This window comes from Octopus bimaculoides, chromosome 15, assembly GCF_001194135.2.
Source record: "Octopus bimaculoides isolate UCB-OBI-ISO-001 chromosome 15, ASM119413v2, whole genome shotgun sequence".
Classification (NCBI taxonomy): domain Eukaryota; kingdom Metazoa; phylum Mollusca; class Cephalopoda; order Octopoda; family Octopodidae; genus Octopus; species Octopus bimaculoides.
This window is the reverse complement of record NC_068995.1, coordinates 50,572,358-50,590,178: the sequence shown is the minus strand read 5'-3', so window position 1 is coordinate 50,590,178 and position 17,821 is coordinate 50,572,358. Positions and strand designations below refer to the sequence as shown.

Sequence of the window (17,821 nt, the reverse complement as noted above, 5' to 3'; positions counted from 1 at the left end):
CTTAGTTGCCTCTGTGGGTTGTCTGGCTGGTAAAATTGCAAACCAAATGGTTGTTATAGGGAACCAGAAGTCAAGTTCCAGAATGTTCAAGAAAATTTGTCCATGCCATTATTTCATGTTGATTGATTGGTTAATAGACCAATCATGTCAAACTGGTGGCTTGCTTGTGATGCCTAACCCTTTATTCAAGGATTTGGTTTTATATCCCTGTTACAGGATTAAACAAATGAATAAGGATGGAAAGATTTTGGATGGATTAAAGGGATTCCTTTGGTTTCTTTGTTTTTTTTTATTACCTTATTCATTTTATTTCGTATTTATTGAGATTTTACTTTGCTGCTGCTGTTGTTTTAGTGTTGTAGTTGTTTCCATATATATTCCATTTCTTCTTCAGCTCAGCCGAAGTCGAGAAGACGAGCATTTAACCTTTGGCACTGGACATGCCACTGGCGAACTGAAAGAGGTAAATTGGCATTAGAAAGTTTATTTTTCAATATGAGTTCAAATTACGCTGCAGGCAACTTTAGCCTTTTATCTTCCCAGGGTTAGTTAAATACCAGTCAAGTACTGGAGATGATGTAACTGACTAACCCCTAACCCTTAAATTGCTGGCCTTGTACCAAAGCTTAAAACAATTAAGGTGGTGAGCTGGCAGAATTGGTAGAGCATTGGTGAAAAATGCTTTGTGACATTTCTTCTGACTTGTTACGTTCTGGGTTCAAATTCTGCCTGGGGTCAACTTTGCTTTTCATTCTTTCATGGTTGATAAAACAAGTTCTAGTTGAGTGCTGAGGTTGATGTTATTGACCAACTCAATCCCTGCAAAATTGTTGGCATTATGCCAAAATTTGTAGACATTATTACTACTACTACTACTATTTATTATTATTATTATTATTATTATTATTGCTATTATTACTGCTATTATTATTATTATTATTATTATTATTATTATTATTATTATTATTATTATTATTATTCCCCTCCCGCGAAATCGCTGTCCTTGTGGCGAAATTTGAAACCATTATTATTATTATTATTATTGAGGCAGTAAGCTGGCAGAATCATTAGCAAGCTGGGCAAAATGCTTGGTGGTATTTCATCCGTCTTCATGTTCTGAGTTCAAATTACACTGAGGTCGACTTTGCCTTTCATCATTTTGAAGTCGATAAATTAAGTACCAGTGAAACACTGGGGTCGATGTAATTGACTTATCCTTTCCACCAAAATTTCAGGCCTTGTGTCTATAGTAGAAAGGATTGTTATTATTATTATTATTGTTGTTTTTATCATCCTCATTATTACTATTACAGAATCGGGCCCCTGTTGAGTTAAAAAGCTATTCAAAACTTCCTATTAATGAAATAAGCAACCGATTAACATCAAATTGGAGATTTGAAGACATGAAAAAAGATAGGAGAGAAGTTCAGAGCAAAGTGAATGTTAGCGCCATGGCTGAAATTCTAGCTTCCAAGTTCAAAGCTGACTTACAACCACCCCCACCTGCAATAAAAAGAATTGTAAGTTCATAATACCCAGCTTTTGTTTTTTGTTCTTTATTGTTGTGTTTTTTTTTCTGTTTTTTTTTTCATTGAGTGGGAAACAATGGTGACAGGGTTCCTTCTCTTGTATTTTTAGATTGAATATTTTATGGTTAATTCACAGGATTTAATTAAGCCTGTTTTCTTATTGAAGGAAAATTATCATCATCATCATCATCATTTCATTTTCATCATCAAAATTTTCATCATCATTGTCATCATCATCATCATCATTATCATCGTTATCATTTTCCATCTTATCGTCTCCATTATTTTAAGCCATACCATCAGTTTCCATTCTCCTAATCATTGTCATCATCATAATCATCATCATCATCATCATCATTTCAGTTATTCTTTCTTTTTTTTTTTTCTTTCTTACATGTTATTATTGTCCATGCTCTGATTGGTTAGAGAGGCTGGAGATATGTCTGGTCACATCTGTTGCCATAGCAACTGTACAAAGGTTTTTTTGAAATATTTAGCAGACCATGAGCAATTGGAACAAAAGTTTTACAGTTCTATACATATCACTGCTAATTTCAGCAACTGTGTATGTGTGTGTGTATAAATACATCTGTAAGTGTGTATATGTATGTAGGTATGTGTATATGTATGTAGGTATGTGTTTTTATACATGTATGTAGGTGTGTGTGTATATTTGTGTATATGTGTTTTGATATAGATGCACTTATACACACACACACACACACACACACACACACACACACACACACACTGCCTTGCTTCTCACTCTGTTAAGACATTAGAGCACTCAAATGGGGTCCATATAGCCCTTGAAGGTCCATATAAGATTTGTGGGGTTCACACAACACAATAGTAAATGGGGATCCACAATTGTACCTTAAGGGCTCCTTGACAACCCCTGTTTTAGATCTATGTATTGGTATGTATTGCAAGAAACAGCCAGGTTTCTTTCTCTAACATTTTACATTGTTCAGCCTACACAAGTTAATGCGGGGAAAACAAAATAGGAATTTTGAAAGAAGTTTCTATAAAACTAATTTTAAACATCAAATGGCTATGGGGGTCAACCAAAATGAAATAGTAATCTAAGAGGTCCATAGACAAAAAAATGGTTGAAAACCCCTGGACTAGAGAATCAGTGGAAACCTGCATCTGTGAGACCCTGTTAGTTGTGTTGAGAGCATGATACCTCTTTTGTTTTTTAGTGTCAGGAAAAACACACCAGTACACTCTGTAAAGTGGTTGGTGATAGGAAGGGCAGCCAGCTGTAGAAGCAAGCTAAGACAGAATGCAAGTGAGATGAGCGCCCCCTAGCCTATCTATGATTTGGCCCTCATCGAAAATATTCTGGTTTTTGCTGTGGCAACCCTCTCCTAGGCATACCACTGTGGAAACTAGATGCAAAATGATGATGGTTGTGTTTGTCTGTTTCTTGAGATATATATATGCACACACACTCACACACACTCACACACACACACACACACTCACACACTCACACACACACACACACACACACACACACACACACACACACACACACATACATACATACACATGTATGCATGCATATCTATGCAAATACTGGCCAGTACCTCAGGTTGGCCACATTCAACTGGCTGTAAACAATTGAAAATGATGTGTGTGTTTGTTTATGGAAATATTTATTGTTTTTATTAACTTGAAACATATATATATATATATATATATATATATATTTGAGAGAATGAGAGAGCATTGTTCAGTTATAAATTTGGTTTGTATACTCCTAATAATATATACCTGCCAGAACAGCTTTTGTTTTGCTTTCATTTGTACTCAATGAAATCTTGATAGATTTTCATTAATGTGTTGTCAATATTGCATTTTAGATTGTATATTCTACATAATTTCATCATAGTATCTATATATGTATAAACATTTCTTTTTTTCTCTCACATTAGACATCCAATCCCACACTTCTGGCTGCTCAACCTGCAAGTGAATTTTGCTATTTTTGTAAAAGAAGAGTGTATATAATGGAGCGAATGAGTGCTGAAGGTCTATTTTTCCACCGTGGCTGTTTACGTTGTGAACATTGCAAGAACAACTTACGACTAAGCAATTACTCATGTGATAGAACCATCACAGGAGAAGGTATTCACCGTTTTTTGTTGTTGTTTTGTTTTTTGACTACATCATTGATTGATAACAGGTTCATTTAAACACCAACCTACCTGAAACTGCTACTGTCAACCCTTTAACTGCGAAATTAAATTTCATGGTTATTCCAGAAATATCATTAAATATCTAATAAAAATATAGAATTGAAATTTTCTTCAAATCCCATTGCCTCAGTAAACTTGACATATTCCTCAACAAAAGATAAATTGGGCATACAAAACTGCTTTCTGCAGTCATCATCATCAGCAGCAGCATTCCAACGGTGACCATGTAGTCATTTCATATATTATGGATTACATTGTTCAATGAATCGTCTTTTTTAAAAATGTTAGGAAGGCTTAGCTGATATTTCTAGCAGATCAAGCAACCATGTAAAGGATCATGTGTTTAATTTTTGTTCTTGTTGCATATTTAGGGATCAAATCTTGTACTTATTGTACCTGTTGCCTTTCATCTCTTCAAAGTCAATAATTAACTAATAATTAACAAATAATTAACTAATCATGTCAGCTGTCAATCAAAGACCACTCCTACATTTCATACAAAAGATGACCTTACATCTAATTAAATTCTTCTTCTCCTCCTGTAACTTTTTCACTTCCCCACTTCTCCTTCTCTCTCTCTCTCTCTCTTCCTTCAGTTCTCTAACTCCTACCCTCTTTCTCTCTAATTCTCTTTAACTGCCTCTTCTTCTTTGACTTTCTCACTCACTCATTCTACTTCCTCAACTCTCTCTCTTTACCTCTCCCCTATTCCCATCTCTCTCCCTCTCTCTCTCATACATGTATATCTTCTCCCCTTTGCTTTTAGTGAGGTTTTACTGCTTCCGTCATGTTGGAATGATGAGACAGAGAAGAAAGCGCAGTTTAACAGAAGAACCCACAAAGGTCAGTGTTTCTGTTTCTATCTTCTATAATACAGTATGGACTACAGTTGTTCTGTGGTTGCTTATGGTGATCAGCACATGACTGAGCAGAGCTTTGACCAAGTCAATTCTAACAATGATCTTCCCTGGGAGGTGGGGAAATCAAGTGTCTAATACTACATCCTAAATTGTAGTGTAAATATCTACTTTAAGACATCAGGTATGGTTTAAGGGAAATTTGGTTACTGTTTCTAGTAGATCCTGCAACCATATAGAGGCCCACTCACAGGAATGAGGAATGTGGTTCTCATAGTATTTCTAATGTTGTGTGATGTCACTTGGTGCTTTGATGGGTAAATTGTCTAGCCCTAGGTCAATTCTGACTGAAACTATGATCAATGACATTCCAACCAGGACCATCCAGTTCTCTTCACCCTCAACCAAATATAATGTGTCTCAGACTGTATTATTCAGTTTGCCTTTCTTTTTCGAAAGTGACAGTATGTGATTTAAAAAATTTTTTTTGAGATTTGGCTGATATTTCCCACAAGGTGAAGCAACCACATTTAGGTCTCTTCATTGATTGTCCATGGTAATATTTTGGATTGTTATTGTTAATATTATTATTATTTATTAACTTAACTTCTGATTTATCTGTGTCACATCTCAGCTCTATCCCGTAGCTTAGAGATGTAACACTTTTCTCAACACAGAAGCTGTTCCAAGTATTGCTGCCAACTCTGTACTTCTTTTGCAGTTTGGTATTTGCAGCTTTTGATGCCAGAATATTTCTCTCTGACATGTTACCAAATGCACTGATCACTATAGGTACCACATTCACTTTTGAGACTCTATGGATTCATTTCATTTCCAATTCTAAGTCTTGGTACATCCTGACTTTATTGTCTTCACAATATTCTGATCCTCTGGTATCGCTGCATCAGTGAAGGTCCATTCTTTGGACTTCTCTGTCGGAGACTGATATCTGGTTGGTTGTTTTTGTTGTTGGTAGAATCATTAGCACACTGGGCGAAATGCTTAGCAGCATTTCACTCACCTTGATGTTCTGAGTTCAAATGCCACCGAGGTCAACTTTGCCTTTCATCCTTTTGGAGTCAATAAATTAAGTACCAGTGAAATACTGGGTGGGGGGATGTAATCAATTTGTCCTCTCCCCCAAAATTTCAGACCTTGTGCCTATAGCAGTAAGGACTATTATTATTATTATTATTTCACCGAGGTTGACTTTGCTGTTCTTCCAGGGTCGATAAGATAAGTACCAGTTGAACACTGGGCTCGATGAAATCACCCAGTCCCCTCCCCCAAAGTTTCAGGCCTTGTGCCTATAGTAGAAAGGGTTATTATTATTATTATCATCATTATTATTATTATTATTATAAGACAGCAAGCTGGCAGAGTCATTAGAGTGCTGGACAAGATGCTTAGCAGCATTTCTTCCGGCTTTACATTCTGAGTTCAAATGTTGCTGAGGTTGACTTTGCCTCTCATGCTTTCAGGGTTGATGACTAAGTTACCAGTCAAGTACTAGAGTTGATGTAATTGACTAACCTCCATCCCTACCTCCTCCCGCTACCAAATTCCAGGCCTTGTGCCTATAATAGAAAGAATTATTAATAATGTTGTTTTTTATTCCCATGTAAAATAGCGATATAGCATTAAAAGTTTCTGATTTTTTATTTTTTTAAAATTTTCTAATTAGAATTTGTTAGTTTCTGATAGACAAGAAAAGCAACATTATATTTGAAATGTAATTATAACTTGGTTTGTCAGTTATGTGTTTATTATTTATAATATCGATAATACTAATGGTAAATAAATTTGAAAATGGTTACAGGATGAACAAGATCTGACACCAGGCACATCACCACCTCGTATACCACCTTTGGCAGAAACTTACAAGAACACCCCAAGCACGTCACCCTCAATTAAAAAGAAAGGTGGTAAGTAATTTCTTTAGATTTCATTTCCATTGCTTTTGCGTTCTCTGACAGCCGTCCTCCTACACAGCTTGTTTACCACTTCACCTTAATAACAGCAGTGACTTCACCATCACTGAAGTTAAGTTGAGCCTGGTTGTTATTTAGACAGGTGACTGCTTGAAAAACTTAGGCATGGTTAATGTCTTTACTGTGCTCCCTCACTTACTTTGGCTTAGTCAAGGAAAGAAAGGTCAATGCCCATGGCATTTGCAGGTTTCACAGGATTAGCAAAAGATACAACTGTTGTCTTGTCTATTTTCTACTTTTCTTTTCATGTCTTTACACTGTGTGTATGTTCTATGTAGAATGTTCTGTAGTCTTCACTATCCCCCCTGGCATCATTATTTCATCTTCTGCTTCATCCTCTTGCAGCTCCCAAAGTCAAAGACGATTCTCAATTGAATCTGAAGAATACACCTGAAAGAGTAGAATTTGAAAACTATATTGAAGGTGTGTCAGAGGAGACTGAAGAAGAACAGTTTGAACACAATTTGAGGCCCTCACTATCATCTCAAGAACTTCTGGAAGCAAGTGACGAAGAAGAGAATTCAAGTGATTCTGAGTAAGTCAGGTAGCTCTTTCAGAAGCTATTCAGAAATCCTCTTTAGTATTTTAGTACGCAGAAAGGAATAGTTTTTTCCAAAATCACTAAATATATTTTAATTCGTAGTTTTAGAATTTAATGATAGCTTCTCCTTAATCGACTGAATTATCAAGGTGCATACAACATCCTCTCACCTCTTCCTGATACATCTAAGTATAACTATTTCTTGTTTGAAATATCTATTGCACCCATTTCTCCTCTGTAAGTGTCACACTACTTTCACCCTGCATTAATTTGGAATTCCTATTCTGCCCACATTGTCTTCTATAGATTAGGTCTATAGTCAACCAACCTTATTGACCTTGCTTATCTGGATGACATCACATTGACCTCATCAATTTGCCCTTTCTTCTCTGACTACATAATGTAATCAGAGCTCTAGTATAGACTTTACTTGAGCTTTATACAAAGCAGTAACTGCTCAAATTTAAATTATTTTCATACTCTGAAGGCAAACCTTAATCTTTGAGTTTAGTATTGCTATATATATGGAGATAAAATTAGAGCGAGAGAGGCATAGCATTTATTTGTAGCAATCTACAGTGACAAAACTGTTTCTTTGCTCCATGTAGCAAATTATCTTTGTGCTATTGGAAGAAGTCAGGCTGAAGAATGTTTTCAATGTCTCTGTTTAGGGAACAGTTGGGGGGCCTGGTGCAAGGTGTGTGAGATTTTGAGACTCTGTAAGAATAATAACTATGTAAAAGTAAGTTTGAGGAATGGAGGGTGGGTGTAAGTAAATCATTAAACCAGCACTGTGTTGATTTTGATGACAAAGGTTCCAGTTCATCCGATCAACAGAAGAAATTAATGTTCAGGTGGTTGAGTACTCCACAGACATGCATACCCTTAACATAGTTCTCAAGAAGATTCAGTGTGACACAGAATATGACAAGGCTGGTCCTTTGAAAAATAGGTACAACTCATTTTTGCCAGCTGAGTGAACTGAAGTAACTTGAAATAAGTAACTTGCTCAAGGATGCAATGCACTGCCGTGTATTGAACTTACGACTTTGAACCGAGTACCTTAACCACTAAGCCACACACACCTTCACATGCAAAGAAAGCAAGGTGAGATGTAATTGAACCTTGGGCTACACCACAGCTGGTAAAAGAAGAACGAGGCTAGGGCAGAGCTGCATCAGCAAATGTTGTAATAGAGTTGTCTGACAGGATCAAAAGATGAGACAGACTTGACTCATTGTCAGTTTAACTTGAGTGGAAGTTATGGCAAGCTAAGATCACCAGCAGGCAGAATCTTCACAATTTCCCCTCTCTGTTCTTCTTCACAGGTTTTGCTTCTCTGGGGTGGATCATTGCAGACTCTTTCCAGTTGGGCCCACCTGACCTAATTCTCCTCATCCTCCTTTTCTTCTGCCTCTTCTCTTTCTCTTTCTCTTCTTCCACCTCCTCCTCTTCCTTCTTTCCTTTTCTTTTGCCTCTTCTCTTTCTCCTCCTCCCCTTCCTCCTATTTCTACTCTTCTTCCTTTTTTCTGCCACTTCCCTTTCTCTTCTTCCTTCTCTTCTTCCTTCTCTTCTACCTTCTCCTCTTCCTTTCTTCCTCTTCTCTTCTACCCCTCCTTCCCTTTCTCCTGTTCCTCATTTCCTTCCTCTTTCTTCTCTTCTTCTTCCACTTCTTCTTCTCCTTCTTCTTCTCCTCCTCCTCTTCTTCTTCTTCTTCTTCTTCAACTGCAACCATCAGGAGTTCCCTCCCTACACAAACTTTTACTAAGGCCATCCATGTAGCCATATTTCAAACTGAATGTCAACCAACACTAATCTCCCCAGCCTAATATGGGCCTCCAAAGATGAGGAACACTGCACCACCTCTCTTAGCTAAATTGTAGTTTAGAAAAAAAAAAATTTTTTAAACTATTTTTCCTACATTCCTTCAACTCTTTATTAAATGTTACTCATGTTAGAATATCCGTTAGATTAATTCTATGTAACCAAATGTTGGTTAAGTATTTAAAAACTATTTAAAAGAACTGTTCTTTGTATTTTTTTTATTTTTCCATAAATTTTATGCCAAGTATGTTTTTGTATTCTTGTATTCCCTCCTATATTTTGACACTGAATTTATGAAAATTCAATGTTTAGACTGATAATTGTATTTTTGCTCCCATTTGTATCTGTGTTGTTATGTCTATCATTATGAAAGCACGTGCCCTTTGACTAAAAAAAAAAACAAAAAAAACTATCACCTCCCTTCCAACACTCCCACTAATTCTTTATCCATTTTACATTCCTTATATATTTTCGGAAAGACCTCAGGCATTCCTGTTATTCTAATCAACCTGATCTCACCATTTTTTTTTCCCTTCTTTGTTATCATTTTTTTCTCTCCTATTAATTTCCAGTGAAGAACTTTCCGATCTGGAGCTGTCGGACTTTCTGTCCCAGTGGTATGGAATTTATAACTCCTTGTAGCTTGGATTGAGCTGTTGTCTCTTTACATTTGTTGCCTTGCTAAGTTGTTTTGTTTGTTTCTCAGTTTTCAACTTGTTTTCTGCATGAGTTTTATCATTTGTTCACTTTGTTGTATATAGAATTTTTCTTTTTTGCCGCTTTTTAAAAAATATATATCACACACACACACACACACACACACACACACATTCACACACACGCACATATTTGCAGATATACACACACAGGAACATATACAGATGTGCATACTAATACGTAGAGAAGCACACGCTAACAATCATAGATGTGTGCATTAATACATGCAAACGCGCGCACTAATATGTGCAAACTACTACATGCAAACGCATACTAACACATAGATGTGTACACTAACATATAGATGTGTACACTAACATATAGATGTGTACACTAACAAATACAGAGGTGCACACTAACACATCAAACGTGCACACTAATACATCAAATGCGCACACTAATACATCAAATGCGCACACTAACACATGCAAATACGCACACAGCTACATGCATACGCACATATAGTCACAGATAGGGTGATGGATTGAGAGTCTTCAGGATGCTGGACAAAATGCTTCATTGTGTTTGTCCTGCTCTTTACATTCTGTCTTTCCAAATGTTGCTGAGGTCAACTTTGTCTTCCATTCTTGTGGGTCAATAAAATAATGTACTTGCCAAGTACCAGAAGTGATGTACTCATCAACCCCCAGCTTCTCTTCTCACATTTCTGACCATGTTCTCATACGAGTGAACACACTGGGCAAAATGCTTAGCCATATTTTGTCTGTGTTAATGTCCTGAGATGAAATTCCACCAAGGTTGCCATTGCCTTTCATCCTTTCAGGGTTAATAAAATAAGTACCAGCTGATTGCTGGGGGTCGATGTAATTGACTTAGCCCCCTTCTCCTTAAATTGCTGGCCTTGTGCCAAAATTTGGAACCATTATTGATGGGTAGAATCAGTAATACTTTGTGGTATTGAGTTAAGTTTCGTTACAGTTTGAGTTCAAAATCGTGCTGAGGTCAGCTTTGCCTGCCATCCTTCAGGAATAATAATAATAATAATAATAATAATAATAATAATAATAATAATAACTATTATTATTATTACTATAATCATCATCATCATTTTATGTCCATTTTGCCAAGCTGGCATGGGCTTGATGTATTTTAGAGTGTCTAACCTCCTTGTGATTTTATTTCATCATCTGCTGCTGTTCTTCATCTTTCCATTCACTGCAGTCCTTGCCTCAGTTCTTAATCATTTGTAATGATAAACAATTGAGAAGCAGCAGCAGCAGCCAATGCTGTTGTTTGTTGTGTGCCATTATTTTGGCACGATGTTTCTTGATGGGTGGCCTTCCTAACATAAACTGTTTTTACAACATAGACAAGGTGCATTCTATCATACCAGTAATGGTACAGAGGCTGTCTTCGTAGCACTAGGCAGAAAAGATGTTTAGTTAAAATCTAGGCTGTCTTTGTGCCACTCGGTGGAGAAGAGAGGTTTAGTTACCAAGCTATTAGTTTAGAGAGGAGAGTAAACTAATGGCAGCTGGACATACTTCTTGGTCTTGGGAGTGCTCGGCGTTCCAAATGATAATTAATGAATTACTCTGCTTTAGATAATTAAGCACCCTTATCACAGTTATATAAATGTAATAGCCAGCTCCTTTGATAAGATGCTTACAAGTTTATCTTTCCTCAGTAAATTAGAATTATTTTCAAATACAAATAGTTTTATGGGTTCCGGTCTGGTTTTTCATGTTTAGCAGTTCAAATCCAGATAAGACCTGTTTTGTTTTTCTTCTTTCTTGAAATAACTGCAAGCTAGACGTTTCTTCTACAACTTGGCCTTCTACTTATTCTTCAAATTAATTATCATTATTTTTACTATTGTATTATTAGTCTTTCATTTCACTGCATTGACTCGTGTTTTGGGGCTTCAGTTGTCTTAAATACTTTATATGTTTGCAACGGCCGAAATCATAATTTTATTTGAATTGAATATATTTGATGACTTGATCACCAAGCCTTTTATCAACATGGAATTAAACAAACACTAGTTCAGATAAATCTTTTCAGTTACAACTAGCAAAGGTCCCTGATTTCTTAGTTTGATTGTATCTCTCCTTCCATTAAAATGTGAACATAGTATTTATTAAGCTATATTTCAAAAGGCACATGTTGTTTTCACAATAACCTTTAAAAAATATCTATATCCAACAAGTGGTTGGCAGTTTCAATCTATTTCCTTTTTAATGTTCAGCTTTTCCTATTACATTAGATTAAGCATAAATCTGATCAAAGAGTAAACTAAATTGTAATCCAAGTCTTATCTAAATTGCATCAAAGCTTTTACAAACACATGATACAGTTAATAAAGCTATAAGTAATGTGTTCTTTTGAAATAGCCTATCAAACTGTGAACAGCTTCACTTTAGATATATATGCTGTTCTAATTGAACTGTTGTTAACCATACATTTTTGGCAAGATGCCAGATGCAACCAGGCTGACCTGTGTAATTAACAAAAATATGAATATGTTAAATAGAATTGTTGTTGTTGTTGTTGTTGTTGGTGTTGGTATGGTTGTTGTTGTGGTCGTCTATTTTTTTTTTTTCTATTCTGTATTTTCTTTCACAAATGCATTGTCTCTCCTTCCAGAACTTTTTTCGTTTTTAATAAATGAATTTCCAGGACATTTTATATTTTACATTCTCTGTTTTAAGTATCGCCCCTCCTTTTAATTAAAAGAAAAGTAAAATAGTGCAAGAGAACTATTTTCCTAAGTCAATACTGTTGTGTAATAGATTTAGTCTTAACTGTTTGTTTTAATTTGTGTTTTTACTTATGTAGTCTCATTTCTCAGAGCATGCTTGGTGTGTCCCCTATGTACTCCAACATGTCTGGTGTGTCCCCTATATATTCCAACTTGTCTGATATGTCCCCTATGTACTCCAGCATGTCTGGTGTGTCTCTTTTGTACTTCAACATGTCTTGTGTGTCCCCTATATACTCCAACTTGTCTGGTGTGTCCCATCTGTACTTCAAGGAACTCTAATATGATTTGTGTGTCCTGTCTGAAATCCAACATGTGTACTTTAGTCTATATTCCAGTCTATCTATTTTGGACTATTGGAACTATAGTGTATATTTCTAATTGTCTTAACTTACAGTGTCATCTACTTTCAACTGTCAGTACTTTAGTGAGTCTACATTGGTTTTTTATATATTTTTTTTTTTGTACTCTGGGTTCTTCCGTGCTCTAATATTTTGTTCTGCTCATTTATCACATCTCCACTATTTGATTGACCTGTAATCTATAACTTATTTTTTCAAAACTTTTGGTAAAATAAATTGCCAAAGTTAATCAATGTCTTTCTATATAGTATGCCGCATCTCTTTGATCAAAGAAATCAACTGTGCCATGCTGTTTGCTAAATGTTTGCCAAATTGCTTTCTTTGGTTTCATTATTCACTGAACCAACTTGTGTCTGTAATTATTGCTGCTTTATTTCCCTTTTTATGATTTGCAATATATATATGTGTGTGTGTGTGTGTGTGGACATAATTGAATTTTGAAAGTTTATTTTTTTTAATGTTGTTCATCAACAAAGATTGTATTCCTCATTATATCTCTGAATTTTGGAACAAATATAACTTGAATGAAGTTTCAACACCAGATATAATATACCTTACGGTAACTTCTCAGAAGTTTCGGTTGAGTCACCAGTATGTTTATGAATCCTGTGTGTGTGTGTGTGTGTTATTGAATTGAGATGTATCAGGGAAAATGTTTTGGAACTAAGTGTGTGTTAACGAGGAGGGAAGAATTCACTGAAACTTTATGTTGCATATGTGAGAAGTGCTATGATTTTGGGGATCAAGATCTGGGTAATGAAATATAAAAGTTGCATAGAAGGCTGGGAATAAGAAAATGGTTTGATAGATGAGCAGAGTATTGCTGTATGTGTGTGTGACAGGGAGAGGAAGAGAAAGACAATGAATTGTGAAGAATCATGGGTATAAAGCCAGCAATAGATGTTGATAAATGGGATGAGATGACTGGGTCATGTGTTGAAGAAGGTTGAAAGTGATTGAGTGAGAGAGAGATGTAATGGAAGTGAATGTGCAAGAAAGGAAAGGAAGAATTAAAGAAGACATGGCTCAAGATGAGTTGAACAAGGGAGACGGTGAGCGGGCATGGAATGGATAAGATAAAACAGAGAAGATTGTTTTGGAGTTGCAAGACTAACTTCTGCTTTAGTAAGAAAATGGTCTTGAAACACCTGCTGTTGTTGCATATGTGTGCGTGCTTCTAGCATAATTTCCAGCATACAAATTGATGTAATACATAGCGTAAACAATTAAAAACCTTCACTATCTTTCCAAATCCTGCTGCACTTTGCATGAAATTGTTGGTCCTCCAAAGCTGTCTTGATTTATAAGTTGACCTGTTTTATTTGGTCATAAATTTTGATCTGTAAAATTTGAATTGTATGCTGGAAAATACAGAATAGATTAGATTTTGAGCCACCAGTATTTCTAAGAGTTAAGAATTGTCAAAGAATAGTCTTATTTCACTGAAAATCATATGTGGGGGAGTGGATTTTTTGCATGTATATATATATATATATATATATATTTGTGTGTACATCACATGACCTTGTGGCTGAATATGTGCAGCAGATTCAATTCATCAAGAAGAATTCTGTAAAATGGCCATGGACCCTCAGGATACTGCAGCACGTAGCCTTGCCTTCCATTCCATGACTGCAGTGCATGGTGCAGATGTTTATGCCATGAGTGTTTTCTATATGTTTAATCTCTAAAAGGGTTGGTTTGTTTTCTTTAATCTGTTTTTTTTCTTTTGTTTTGTTTATTCTCTCTTTTCCTGTGTATATATCACAATGAACCACTACTACGCATTTTAAGAAGAATATTTTCAAGTTTGAGCACGTCTCTTTTACAGCAGTTATTTATCTAATCTTTTTCTCTTTTTTTCCCCCAAAATACAGAATTGTATCATATCCGGACTTAATAACTTATTTATTCACCATCGTAATACAAACTGAAAGAATGTTTCCTATGACAGATAAATCTTTGCCCTTTTTGATTTATATGTGTGTATTTGTGTGTGTGTGCATGTGTATGTATATACATGTGTGTGTGTGTGTGTGTGTGTGTATATATATATATATATATATATATAGAAAGATAGATAGATAGGTAGAGAGAGTAGAGTGTCAGATACTGCTCTCAATGTTTCTGTTCTGGCCTGTGCCTATATTAGAAACAAGTCCTTCCCCCTACATTTCAATCCTTGTGCCTTTACTAGAAAGGATTATCATTATTATTAGCACACCAGCAAAATGCTAAGTGCTATTTCTTTCATCTTTATGTTTTGAGTTAAAATTTCCACTGAGGTCGACTTTACCTTTCATCTTTTCGGAGTCGATAAAATAAGTACCAATCATGTACTAAGGTTGATGTAATCAACTTGTCCCCTCTCCCAAAATTTCTGAACTTGTGCTTATAATAGAAAGGATTATCATTATTATTAGTAAGGTCGCAAGCTGGCAGAATCGTTAGAACATTGGGCAAAATACTTAGCAACATTTTGTCCATCTTTACAGTCTGAGTTCGAATTCCACTGAAGTCAACTTTGACTTTCATCCTTTCGGGGTCGATAAAATAAGTACCAGTTAAGCATTAGGTTGATGTAATCAACTTACTCTTGCCCCTGAAATTGCTGGCTTTATGTGCCAAAATTTGAAACTGTTATTATTTCAGGCCTTGTGCCTATAATAGAAAATATTATTATTATTATCATTATTGTTATTGTTATTATTATTAAGGTGGTGAGCTGGCAGAATTGTTAGAACACTGGACAAAATGCTTAGTGACATTTAGTTCGTCTTTACATTCTGAGTCCAAATTCTACCGAGGTTGACTTTGCCTTTCATCCTTCCAGGGCTGATAAAATAACTTACAGTTGAACACTAGGGATGATGTAATTAACTTACCCCTCCCCCAAATTTGCTGGCCTTGTGCCAGCATGCTAATGATTCTGCCAGCTTGCTTCCTTGAAATGCTACGATGTTATATTATTTTTCAAAGAAGTCATTGTGGAAGGCAGTTCCACCCAAGGCCAGTTTTTCCTCAAGAGTAAATAATAATCTTTGCCTTTGTGGTGATAAATCAACTCTGTCACATCTTTTGTCTTCGGTAGATGCTATGATTTTGGATTGATACAGTAAAATAACTTTACTCTTTAAATTAGTTTCTTGATCTTATAGTTTGGAATTGATGTGTTTTGTATGCATTCAGAGAGATTGTGGTTTATAACTGGGTTCTTTGGTTGGTTGTAAACATACACTTTGAAGGGGGACCCTGGATATTTTGTACTAGGTACCACACTAGTACTAGGTACCACACTAGATCACAGCCATTAGGTACCACTTTAGATTACAGCAAGTGGATGTTACTAGAACACAGCTATTGGATACTACTGGATTACAGTTATTTGGATCCATTTTAAATTAAAGCTGTTAGATACCACTACATAATAACTTCAAGATACTACTTTGGATCACAGCTAGTAAATACAATTAGATTACAGCTATTGGGTACGAGGGTATTACTCAGTACTGCTGGACTGCCATGATTTATTGTGTCGTTCTCATTAAATGTGCCTGTTTACATGTATCATTTGTCAAAATTAGTTAATGTGATACTACATGTAATAGTGATGCCACATTTAATACTACATGTAATAGATACTACCTATAATAGTTAATTGTTTCTTATCTGCGTTAGTCTCGACTTTCTCATTTTTATGTTTCGTCAAACCTACCCAAAGTTGAATATCATGTTAGATTTGCTATGATTTATAAACAATTCTAACTTCCTGAGGATAATATGTATTCTAAATCTGAAACAGTACAATGCTTTTTGTGGCTTATGTGTGACTTATGCCTCTTTCAACTATAATAAAGACAATGTGTTGAAGGACAATAGCTGCTCTGAACTACAATAGAGACAGTGTCAAAAGGGAATAGTTTTAAACAACTTATATACATAAAAATGTCCACTGGAATTAAATTACTGGTTAACTACTGTAAAGTATACTGTTACAATGGTATGTATTACAGTTAACATATCCTGCACTTTTATATGATAGAAACTAGCTCATAAGAGGTACGCAGCCACAAACACCTGCCATCCACTAAATGAGTTTCTATGTCATTGGTTGACCTTTTAGAAATAGCAGTTGACTCTGCCTAATATCACATGCTATAATTTTAAGAAAGATATGAACAAGATTTTGGATCATGTAGTTCTTGATAAACTTTGTCTGACTAAAAGACATGAGAGTCGTAGTTGGCCTGGAGTTAAATGTCAATTCCATCCAATCAATATCTGAATTTACTATTTTTTTTAATCCAGTCTTGCTTTTGATCACCTCACCTTTTACTCTTCAATTACAATTGTCTCATTCATTATATCTAATCAACTGTAATCAAGTGGGTTTATGGCTAAAGGTATTCATTCCTACCATGACCATCTCATCATTTTCTTTTCTTTTTTTTTTAAATGGTAGACTGTAATAGGAGAAATATGTGTCTGCTACTTACAGGCAAGTTGAGCAACCTCACGGAGGTCTTCGTGTTGAGGTTTTGTCTGTATTGTTACAAGGTTCAGGTGCCAAGCTACTGAGTTAAAAATTTTACCATACCATTGTGTAGTATCTCTGGATAAGTTACTACACCTCTGTTTGCCTCAGACTACCTGAATAGCATTGGGTTCCATTTTTTACTTTGTGATTACAGGGAATCCAAATGTAAAGAAAAAAACCCAACAAAAACAAAAGAGAAATTCTTCCAACCATCTGCAGATACTGAAATTTACCCAACCTATTCCATCATTGCTTACGAAAAAAAACTTTAAAGAAATTCACACTTTCATTTTAGTTTATTTTGTTATCGCTCACCAATATTAGATCAACATCAGCATGATTTTACTGCTGTTATTGAATATTGGTGTTAGAATCTTTCAAATCATTATTCATGCATGATTTTATATTGGAATTGCTGAAAATATCCAATATTATGTCTCATGTTAATGGAGAATCTATGGATAGCTTATTTAGTTCTATTTTTTTCTCACTACACTTCTTTTCTACAATCTCTCCTGCTTCCCTCTCTTGTCT

General features: G+C 35.4%; 1 protein-coding gene across 8 annotated transcripts in view; it reads left to right on the top strand.

The window, feature by feature from the left end:
* The window catches only part of LOC106870794 (F-actin-monooxygenase MICAL3), a 110,126-nt gene that overhangs the window by 18,468 nt on the left and 73,837 nt on the right, over positions 1-17,821 (top strand). For 7 of the 8 annotated variants that reach the window (XR_008265637.1, XM_014917000.2, XM_014916996.2 and 4 more), the window contains exons 13-19: positions 395-463; positions 1,314-1,520; positions 3,473-3,665; positions 4,503-4,579; positions 6,413-6,518; positions 6,930-7,119; positions 9,522-9,566. Coding sequence is in view for 7 of the 8 variants with exons in the window: in XM_014917000.2 (XP_014772486.1) it covers positions 395-463; positions 1,314-1,520; positions 3,473-3,665; positions 4,503-4,579; positions 6,413-6,518; positions 6,930-7,119; positions 9,522-9,566 (887 nt within the window). In the remaining variant the exon portion in view is untranslated. The remainder of the gene's footprint in view (positions 1-394; positions 464-1,313; positions 1,521-3,472; positions 3,666-4,502; positions 4,580-6,412; positions 6,519-6,929; positions 7,120-9,521; positions 9,567-17,821) is intronic. The other variant, XM_052973327.1, reaches the window with a different exon arrangement.